Genomic DNA, 11058 nt, shown 5'->3' on the forward strand with positions numbered 1-11058 from the left:
GGCCCGTGGACCGCATCCATCCTGTTCACTCCCCCCACTGCTTCTGCTGCTGTGCCAGCCATGGTCTCTGGCACAGGCCACCACTGTAGCCCGGTGAGCTCACTGCCCATGTGGCAGGTCGGGGGAAAGGTTTTGTGCTGCTAGCGTGACAGTGTTGTGGGGGCAGAGCTCACACTGCTTACACTGCTTGTGTGGCTGTGATCAGGAGGGGCTCCCACTGCCCACATGGTGGCAGGGGCCTCATACTGCCTGCATAGTGGGGGACCTGGGTATAGCAAGAGTCCTGGGAAGCCTGTGCAGTGTGTGGCCTGGGGCCCAACACCCACAACTGGCAATGTGCACCCCCCAGCTGCTCTGAAGTTGGCCAGCCCTGACTATAGCAGTTCATAGGTCCACCCCCAACACCCAAAGCCCCCTCGGGTCAGACCCGCCAGCGACACTCTCCAGTGCCCCTCACCTCCAGTCTCTTGCCAGGCCTCAAAACACTTCAACCTTCCCAGATTTGACCCCTTTTTCTCCGTCTGAGCTTTTAGCCCAGGTCCACTACCTTAGGCCTTGGCTTCTAGGCCTCATCCATTCGTGTCCCTGCCCAAAGCATGCCTTGACCTGCAGAGTGGCCCTGGCAACCTGTTATGTAGCCTCCAAACCTCACCCGGCCAAACCGCTGGCCAAACTTGAACACAGAACACCATCCCAAATGGTTCCAAGTGAAATATAAACCCTTCTTGGGGTCTCTGCTTACTCCAGCCTCCAAACCTAGGGCTGGCTCATTGCCCCAGCCTCCCACATATCTTGCCTGACCTGCAGCCAGTTTCATTCAGCACTCCTTACCCCGTGGCAGTCAGGGTCAGAGGCTGGACTTACATGCACCCAAGCCTGGCCCCTTTCTGGTCTTCACCCCACAGGACCCTGACGTTGCCAATTCCCTTGCCAGCAGCCTGGCATTGCATAGCTTGTTGCTCAGTTTACACTGGCAGCTCAGACCTGTTGCCCCTTGCTGTCAGGCTTTCTGCAGTATGCCTTGGCTATGCCTCCCCTTTCCAAGGGTAGGGGTCCCTTATTACACTGACCTGGAGGGTACAATCACCGTCTGTTTTGTCCTGTTGCCTCAGGGCAGAAGTGTACTATGCTGAGCCTCTATTTATGTTTAAATATGGTGGGAGGGAAAGAACCAGGGATCTTCTCACTCTTCACCCCTCCTATCAGTTTGGCAGAAGCTTTCCCCACCATGCTGTTGTCCCAAATGTAGGTAGCCAGTATCAGTTTGTAAGGCAGTTCTCTTGGGTCATGGTACTAACCTGGATCACAATTCAGTCTGGGAGCTGGAATGAATAGGCCAAATACCCACAACTGGATGCTCTTCACCGTGAGATTCTTCTCATCTTATCTCCAGCCTCTTATTACATGTCTCACTCTAGCCCCCCAAAAACAGAGGACCTCAACTTTGCAGGATTGACTTCCTCCTATAAATATTACCCTTATCTTTCAGGAAACTACACTCTGAGAATTGACTGTACTCCACTAATGTATGGACTGGTGTACAAGCTGACCAAGGAGGTAATTCAGGAAAATATCAATAAACATATCAATAGTAGCTGCTCAAAGGAGCTGGGCATTGCACTTTGTGTGAAACTTGTCCTTTGGCCAAGCTGCAGAAGGCCTGTTTCTAGGTCACCACAATGTGAACACATGCAGGCTTTACAACTAGCCAGGTCAGGAAAGTAAAAAAAAGCAATTACCAGGTCCACCTAAACTAGTTACTGATATCAAATTTAACAGAGCAAAAGGCCTGAAAGGGGGCATTATACAAGAAGGCCTTGAAATAGATAATCCAAACATAGTTTAGCTTTAAAATGTTAGTAGTAGTGATTGATGTAACCAGGTGTAGTGAAGAAAGGGGATGTGAAATCCTTCCTTCCTTCCAAGAATCATAATTTTCATAGGGGCATATATCTCATTTAACTGATTCCATTCTTAGTTACATTAGTACTACACATGTACACCAATATAGTTAATCAAATATAAAGAAGAGCAGAATTTAGCCCTTATGGATCCATCCAGATGAGCGTGGCCGTTTGGTTCCCTGGGGACAAATAGCAGTGGTGCACCTTGCGCTGCAGCTACTTGTCCCTGGGGAGTGCCCATGCCACATGTGCTTTGGCATGTGGCAAGTTACCCTGGGTGGGGTAGGAGAGGCTGGGACCAGCACTGTGCTAGCCCCAGCAGCCTTACCTGGAATCCTGCACAGCTCTGGGCAGCTGGCTCTGCTTTTCAGCTGCCCTAGCTTGCACTGCCCTGGGTTTTTTTCTGTAGTTTTTTCTGACCCCTGGATATCCATATGAAAAAATATGAAGCAGCAGATGCTTGGGCAGCGCACCCTTGCAGCACAGAGAACACTGGACTGTGCAGTATGTGGCGCTGCAAACATGTTTGTGGCACCACATACCCCATGACCGCACTCGTCTGAACACGCCCTGTGTGTTTGGTTTAATAATACTATGCATTTGTTCAAAGTCGTCAAATACTGATATTTCTGCATTTTTGGAAGGGACTCTATAAAAAAAAAAAAAAGTGTATGTTGACCTGTCTTTGACATGAAATAAAACCTTTTATCTTCAGGGATTTTATAAACATTTCAGTTTCTAAATGAAATTTACTAATTTTTTACTTTTCTGAATTGTGCTGTTTCTTTCAACTGAAATTGTAATTTCAGTGAATAAACTATTCATTGTGTAGCTCTAATAATTATTTTTCCACCTATTTTTCAAAGTGCTAAAAAGGGGCATACAAAATTTGATTGACTTGGATCAGTGACTTAGTCATTCTCCTAACCAGTAGACTTCTATAATACCTGCTTATGGCTTTGTTACTTGGTAACGTTTACATCTATACCACTTTGCCTTTTTCACATGCATTTTCTCTAGATACCAAGTCCTGATGAGGGGTTTGAAGGCAAATCCCTTTATGAGAGCTGGTATGAGAAAAACCCATCAACAGAATACACAGACTTACCCAGGTATGTGACAAAGAAAATCAAGGGTGTGCCTGAAGCTACTGCAGGTTGGAAATTAAGGGCAGGCAAGTTTATTTTTAACTGCAAGGAAAGCCACAGGTAAGGGAACTATGGGACAGATACTCGTCTTGTGTAAATTGTAGTCAAAACACTGATTATAGCTGAACTGGGACATTTTACCAGGTATTGAGGAATTGTGTGTGAAGAGTAAACTTTCAGTATTGCATATGGAGTTTTAGCCCTACAGCCTATACTTGTTAATTGGATGCATAGGAAGTGGCTATATCCTTAGAAAATCACATGTAAAAAGAGATTCCTGCCTCTAAAACGTGTGGTTATGGTTTCAGTTATGTGGGAGACTCATCTGCAATTAAACTAGGACCCAAATGTAATCGTTCTACAGTTACAAATTGGAAGTAGTATATTTTATTGATGTCTTAGTCACCTTTGCAAGAAAGCATAATCAGTGCGTGAAAAGAAACAGTGACCATATGTTTAGTAGCACTGTAAGGCTGCATTAGTACCCAGAGGAAGTTAAAATGGATGAAACTGTTTGGAGCCATGGTTTTGTTTTGTATGTCATTTTTTTTCTCAGATAGTCAATGGGAAAAAAATCATTTTTCACATACCTCTCTGAAAGCAAGACATGAGCCATAAATCCTTGTATAATCTGCTGTAACCATAGTCCTTATCATTCTTCAGTTAACTTTAAAATAACTCTTTATTTAGAATGGATGAAACAGAAGCCAGTGGGAGGTGCCCATGATCAATCCAGAATTATTCCCTAGGCCTTACTTCCCAACACATGGAAAGCCTCAGATTCTCTAACCTGATGAGGCCATTCCTGGAGGAAGGAGCTGGGCTGATTTTTATATCTCTTATCTCTACGAAAAGACAGGGATTTCCCCATGTAATATCTAATGTGAATTCTGTTAAGTTATGATTGCACAGGGTTGCATGTGTGAGGAGGAAAGGATTATGTCTGTGCCCCTGGACCTGTCAGCATTCTCTTCTGTAGGTTCCTTCTTTGTGCAGTTGTTTTCCCTGGAGGTGAGGAGCTGAGTTCATTATTTGAGTATGTGTAAGGCTCTGAGAAAGCAAGAACAATGAACAGATTTTGAGAGATTTTTTTTCCCCTCAGTTTAGTCCACTGAGTTTTTGGGGGTGAGAGTGGTGTCTGAGAATAACAAAAGAGATGATGCATGAGACTGTGTGATAGGTAACTCAGGTGTGGTGGAGATAATGGGAAGGATAAGAGGAAGAATGGGATAGGGAAATGTTTTTTGGGTGGGGATGTCTGAAAGGCAAGTGAATAGATAATTATTACCTTTGTCCAAAATATATTAAAAGTTGGATATTGTGACTGAAGATGTTTTCCCTTTTCTTATCAAAAGAATAAATAAGCTGGGTTCTGGCAATGACTTTGAAGTCTTTTTTCAGCGGCTTGGCATTGCATCAGGCAGAGCACGTTACAGTAAAAACTGGGTAAGTCTGTGTTATTAGACCCTCTAGTCACTATCTCTTGTAAGCCACTGAATAACACCAACTACTGTGAGTCATTTACTTGGTCTAGAAGAGATGGCTTCAGGTTGATTCTTTAGGTGTATAAATGTGGATTATGTGCAATTTAGCCTGTAGGTCCCAAAGAGCAATTCAAATTGGGCATTCATCAGCAGTCACGAAATGCATCTGATGCCTAAAACCATTCGACATCTCCATTTGGACTAGAAAGTTTTCTATAGGTGTGTCTACATGATATGCTTTACTGCACAGTAGACGAATCTAAGGCAGAGTAAAGCATCACCTTCTATATGTGCATGTCAATTACTGTGCATTAAATTAGTCTAATGTGCCATTTGCTAGTATTAATACTTACAGGCACTAGACAAATGGCACATTAACTAATGCACCGAAGTGCATGTGTAGAACCTGACTGGGAGCAATTTGCTCCTGGTTAGCCCAGGCAGCAGGGGGGCACAAGTTCTGCCTGGCTAAATCCCAATCCCTGCAGGGTTGAGGGAAGTGCCCTGGAGCCAAGACAGCTTCCCCCAGAGCTCAGGCCTGACCCCCATGTCTTATACCAGCCCAGGGCTGGCACCTGAGGGAGCCTGAAGCTCCCCTCAGCTGATGCGGGGGGGCAGAGCAAAGCAGGAGCAGCCCTGGATTGAACTGTTCCCATCAACAGCAAATTTGGTCTGATGGCACACGTTCAGATGCGTGCCTGGGCACAGTTCAGTGTGCCTGAATTTTCTGCACAGAATATTCAGGCACATTAATTGCACATGTAGATGTGCCCTATGGGTCTACACTAGGCCTTGGGAGCATGCTCAGAACAGATCCAGTTGTAGCTCAGAGGCTGCCTATCACTTGCATGGATAACACTGAATTCAACTGAAAAACAGTGGTACTCGCCTTTTGCCCCACAGCCAAGTGATTACAGCACACACCCAGGAAGTAAGAGTCTTGAGTTTTAAGCCCATTCATGATGAAGGAATTCAAAACACTTCTCGGGAGGGTGCCCCAACTTCCAGAATGTAAGATAGCCCGGGTGAGGACACCCCTCCTATCAAAGCTGGGCATAATGGGCAGCCAAGGATGAAAGAGTTGTGGAAGTAAAAAGAGACCAGGCAAAAGCAAGCCTCTGTAGCCCAATGAGAAGCTCAGTCCTCTTGGAGGGAGAAGTTAAGGTCCCTGCTGCAAAGGTTAGGACTGTCTAATGTAAAGTTGGAACCAGATTCCAAGTATCCCATCCAGCTTGGACCACTTACCTGGGCAGCAGGTGATATGGATTGAATGCCTTTAGGATGATGAGAGCTGTCCCACTTCCTGGGATGGTGCTCTAAATGTTAGCAAAAGATGAGGGCGTGGCACTGCCATGACTATGATGACCGGTGCTGGTCCTGAGAAGTGGGACTAGATGTTCTGAAACGCAAGTGAACGGAGGTGCTGGTACGTAGTGCAAATCAGGTGCCTAAGCTCCTGAGATGGGCAGGAGTTCCAGCCCATGCCTGTTCTTTAGTGGCTCCCATTGGCTACTTTCTCAGTTGTTCTTCAGACACATGCCCATCCTCATTGTCTGTAGAGAGTGAATACCCATTTAACTCTGAACCACTCTTCTGAGGTGCCTGAGTCTCCTCATTGATTATATAGGGATTTGATGTGCCTAAACCCAGTCAAATTTAATCAAGCGCCAGAAAAAAATGGCTAAGTATTAGGCATTCTGACATTAAGTGTAGGCACCTACAAAATCCATATGGATCTGCTGTAGTTCTCTGGGACAACAACTACTTATGTCTTCATTTTATCATAACACAATAGGGCCTAATGCATGAATAGGGCTCTGAGGTGCTACCACAGTACAAATGTAAAAAAAAACCAACCAAATAACTGAAAGCACAGTAGTAATAAGAATAACTGAATTTGGCATCAGCCAACCAATAGACAAAGGCTCTTGAGGCAATGGTACACTCAAAATTGCCTGTGACCAATTGTTGAATGCCAAAGTGGTGTTTTTTGACCAACATAACTCTTAATTCTTTCTGCACCCAGACCATGAAAGGTGGACAGTTACAAAATACAACCAGGCATTGTGTGTTAAACAAAAGACCTTTTCGTTGTGAAAAGGAATATTTCAAGATATCAATATAAAACACTGCTGTGATCCAGGCACATGAGAGGAAGAAACATTTTGCAGCACACTTGATCTGTCTAAAATCTTGTATGAAAAATATATATATTTTTTTTTTTTGCAGAAAGTGGAAAAATATAGCAGCTACCCAGTTTACCACAGTATTTATGACACCTATGAAATTGTGGAGAAGTTTTATGATCCTGCTTTTAAGAATCACCTGACAATAGCTCAGGTACGGGGAGGACTGGTATTTGAGCTTGCCGACTCTGTTGTCCTTCCCTTCGATTGCAGAGATTATGCAGTGGCTTTAAGTAACTACACTCACATAATCTATAATTTGTCAAAGAGTCATCAGAGTGAAGTGACAAAGTACAGTGTGACATTTGGTAGGTACTACCCTCCATCACAATTCTGTTATTGTTGTTAAGCATTTGTATAATCACATTGCTTGGTAGCATTGGTCACAGACCAGTATCTTATTGGCAGGTCCCATGCAAACAGGGAACAAAAATATAGGCCCTACACCAAAAGATTAATAATCTAAGTAAAAACATTATTTCATTTTTATCTCTAGAAAAAGACGAAGAGCCTCATTGTACTCGTCCCTTTGCATCACTGATAAAATACAGAAGGCCCAGTCAACATTGGAGATTGTAACTGTTAATCCCAGCAAAATAATAGTTGTCCTGGTTCAAAACAATATGTAGATCAGGCCTTAGTTAGTTATGTAGTTTAAATAATCCCTCAAGTAAGCCAACACAAGAAAAAAAATCATCTATCTACTCACAAACAACACTCACGCAAGCTCTATCAGGTTTCACAGTGCCTATTACACATGCAATCATGGAAAAGCCAGGGTATTACTACTCTTTAATTTACAAGTGTGCGTGTGTTTGATTTTGTTCTTCAAGTAATGAGAATTAATGAATACAATCATTGGCAAAAACTAAACAGAACTCAAGGTTACACCCTTCCTTCCTTATTCCTCCAGATCCTCTTTTTTCTGCCGTGAAGAATTTTACAGAAGCTGCTATTGATTTTCACAGGAGATTGCAGCAAGTAGACGTCAGCAAGTAAGTTCCATAGGTTCCCTTCCCATCAAAACAAATAGGTCATTTTTTTGTAAACCCAATAGTATAGCGCACTCATTTTGTGAACATCTATTCACTTGAATATTCAGATATCAAGCAATGAGAGCGAGGGTTGAGGCAGATGGATCCCTTGAACTCTTTTCCCTTTAAGGATTGTATCATTACAGAGCAAACCAACCTACCCTGTTTTGCTTTACAGCATCAGATTCTCATTTAAAAGTGATGCTCCTTTACGCAAGTCTGGGGCCCACTTTAAGGCTGACTGAAAAGAGAGGCAGACCCACTGTGGGTATCTCTTGATATTTTAATGGTGGCCACTCTGCATTTAAATAAGTTACCAGCATTTGACTTAGGCATAGGGATCTGCATGGCTCTCATTGCTTTATTTGCTTGGGTTACTAAAGTCAGAGCAGATTATCTCTGAGAGGCCTCCTGATTTCAGTGACATTGATTTCCCCTAGCAACATATTTATCTATAAAATTAAAACTATGAGCAGCTTAATTGTTGGTATTATGGGATTCTGCTGCCTTCTTGGATCCCTTTGACTTGCTTATTTTCACTTCTGCAGCTCCTTTCTCTGAGGAGGTATGTGGATCCCTGGCAGTTATCAATTACAAAGCTTATATTTTGAGACATACCATGTAAATCTCTGGCTTTAACCTTTTTTTTCCTGACCTAATGAACTATATCAATAGAAACAAATGGAGTCAAATTTTGAGAGAGAGCAGTTAATAGAGTTAACTGTTTAACTTAATCATTTCACATGGGAAATACAGTAGCTTGCTATATCTTGTTGAATATTGCAACACACTATGAAATGGGAAAGCTCAATCCAAGAGTGTTCACCAGACTGGAATAAGTTAAGTATTAAAGAATGTAGACATGATTCAGCTTTTGTTTGCATGGATGCAGATTTGGAAATCCACCCACTACAGTGTAGTTACTCCAGATTTGCACTTGTCCGAGATGTTTTGTTCAGCCTTCCTTAATGAACCCGCTCTTAAGTTCTACAATACATTTGTTATGTAGCACTTTGGTTTCCAGTCCTGCCATTTAATACATTATTATTTACCCTTGTTAACATCAGTAACAAGGAGGGAGGCTATCAGTAATGTACTTTGGTACGTACAACACACAGGGACACAGATGGTCTCTGCTGCAAAGAACTTACAGTTGAAGAAGAGAGAAAAACAGCTCAAGCACATGATGTGTGGTATGTCTCAAAGGATGACTTGAACATCACAAGGCTCTTTTTTAGTGTGATGTGTTTTGACATAAAAAGAAGTGACTTTTACTCAAGCAACTAGACATTAGCTAACTTCATGAAAGAAGTGTTTATTGAAAAAAAGATTTGCAGTGGAGAGGGAGCGGTTAGCTTTGACATGAGAGTGGAAAAGAGTTCCAAGCAGAAGCAGCAGCCAAGGCAAAAGTACTTGACAATCCCTTCCTTCCTTAACACATTCCTTGGCATCGAAGAATAGCTTTGCATGATCTCCATGTTATGAGCCAAGTCCTCTTCTAAATCAGAGTAATTCTATTGACATAACTGATACTGGCTGCCTGTGTATGATACCAGTTCAGTTCTACCAGCTGTGTTTAGATATGATATTATAAGTCTGCAGCTGTGAAAGCTTTAGGGCAGAATCTGCATGTACAAGTTACTCTGGGGCTAACACATTCCTCTGGTGCTTTCTTTTTAGCCCAATTGATGTAAGGTCACTGAATGATCAGCTCATGCTTTTGGAAAGGGCTTTTATTGATCCTCTTGGTTTACCTGGCAGACCATTTTACAGGTAAAAAAAAAATCCAGCCTCTGCGACACAACTTTTTTCTCCCTTTTTAGCCTAAGAACCCTTTGGGAAACTTCAACCATTTAGGATATACAAATATTTGAAGAGAACAAGAGTAGCATTTAGCACTGAGAGAGAGATATTAGTGAAACATAAAAAGTAAAGGCAAATTTAATCTGCTTATTAGGCAAAATTTGAGTGAGGTGTATTAGACAAATCATAGGAGGGCTTGGCGCAAAGCCAAATAAAGTCAAGTTTTTATTTATTTCAATGGGCTTTTGATCAATGCTAAGGGTTTTATCCTGCTCCTATAACAGAGCTCCCACTGACTTCAGTGGTGTGGAATCTAATCCTAAAAGTCTCCCAGAGGGAATAGAGATTTAAGATTCAAAACTAAACTAACCTTTATTAGGAAATAAAGTGTAGGGGCAGTTGGCAAGCAGCAGGGAAATGGATCTGATACATTATGTTTTATATAGCTGTGTTAAAATATGTTTGGTCCTAAAGGCAGGCTAGTAAAGCCTGCTCAGGAGCAAATCTGAGGAGGAGGGGGTTGGTGGTACGCTCACAACCCCTTTGATTCCTGTTCTTCTCAAAATTTAAAACAAACTGCCTAGCAGGGATAGTCACTTTTTGATTCAGGCAGAGTGGAAGGAGTCAACCTCATGGCTTACCGTATATTTGATTCCTGCTAATCTTCACTCCTGGGGTGTTAACAACCCTTGATCTTCTATTAATCAAACTATCCATTCTTCTACCATTATGTACTCTGTTGGTGTTTGTCTACTGACCCCTGACTGTGTCCAGTAAAGGAGTACTGCTGTATAGGAACCTGTACAGGATGGTGTGTTCCTAGGGGATTCAAACCCATAGCAAATGAGAGACGAGGAGGGAAGGGGCATGGCTGAAGGCAGGCATAGCTGTGTGGCAGTGACACAGGAGTCAGGGGGAGGAGGGAGTTGCAAAAGTGGTTGGCAAGGGACAGAAGGGGTTTGGGACTGTGGACGTGAAATGGGCTGTGAGCGTGGTTGGGGCAAACGAGATTGTGTATGAGGGCGCGCAGGGGTTGTGAGGGACTGCCTTGAGGTTTGGGTGCTTGGAGGGTAGGGGGCAGGCTTAATGAAGTATGAGGCAGGGTGGGGTCTGATAGGGCTCAGGGCATGATAGGTTGATGCTGAGGATATGTGAGATAACAAGGGACAGAGTGGAGGCAGGGGGCACTGGAAGTGGCAGAGGCAATGCACAAAGCATAGTAAAAGGCACATTGGGACCATGGTGGAAAGTCTGAGGGACCCACACGTTGGGTTACGGGGCACCGTTCTGCCTGTGGCCAGGCTGGAAGGTAACAACTCTACTGCCCTGGAACCAGTTGCCTACCCCACCCTGGAGCTGGCAGTCACCCTCAGTCTTAAACACAGTAATATAGCCGTAGGCCCCTTAGACATTGGTAAAGCTCCTTTTTAGTTAGAGGAAACTATGTGTTGTGTTATGTAATTCACCATCCAGTGCAAGGTGGCAAAGGCCTGCAGCAA

The 11058-nt window shown here is 43.3% G+C and overlaps 1 protein-coding gene across 1 annotated transcript in view; it reads left to right on the forward strand.

The window, feature by feature from the left end:
- FOLH1B (folate hydrolase 1B) overlaps positions 1 to 11058 on the forward strand; it is a 40534-nt gene that overhangs the window by 23355 nt on the left and 6121 nt on the right. The window contains exons 7-12 of the mRNA XM_019524658.1: positions 1490 to 1557; positions 2925 to 3016; positions 4408 to 4498; positions 6766 to 7030; positions 7636 to 7717; positions 9437 to 9529. Of these exons, the coding sequence (XP_019380203.1) occupies positions 1490 to 1557; positions 2925 to 3016; positions 4408 to 4498; positions 6766 to 7030; positions 7636 to 7717; positions 9437 to 9529 (691 nt within the window). The remainder of the gene's footprint in view (positions 1 to 1489; positions 1558 to 2924; positions 3017 to 4407; positions 4499 to 6765; positions 7031 to 7635; positions 7718 to 9436; positions 9530 to 11058) is intronic.

Source organism: Gavialis gangeticus, unplaced genomic scaffold (genome assembly GCF_001723915.1).
Source record: "Gavialis gangeticus isolate Ggan-Ray unplaced genomic scaffold, GavGan_comp1, whole genome shotgun sequence".
Classification (NCBI taxonomy): domain Eukaryota; kingdom Metazoa; phylum Chordata; order Crocodylia; family Gavialidae; genus Gavialis; species Gavialis gangeticus.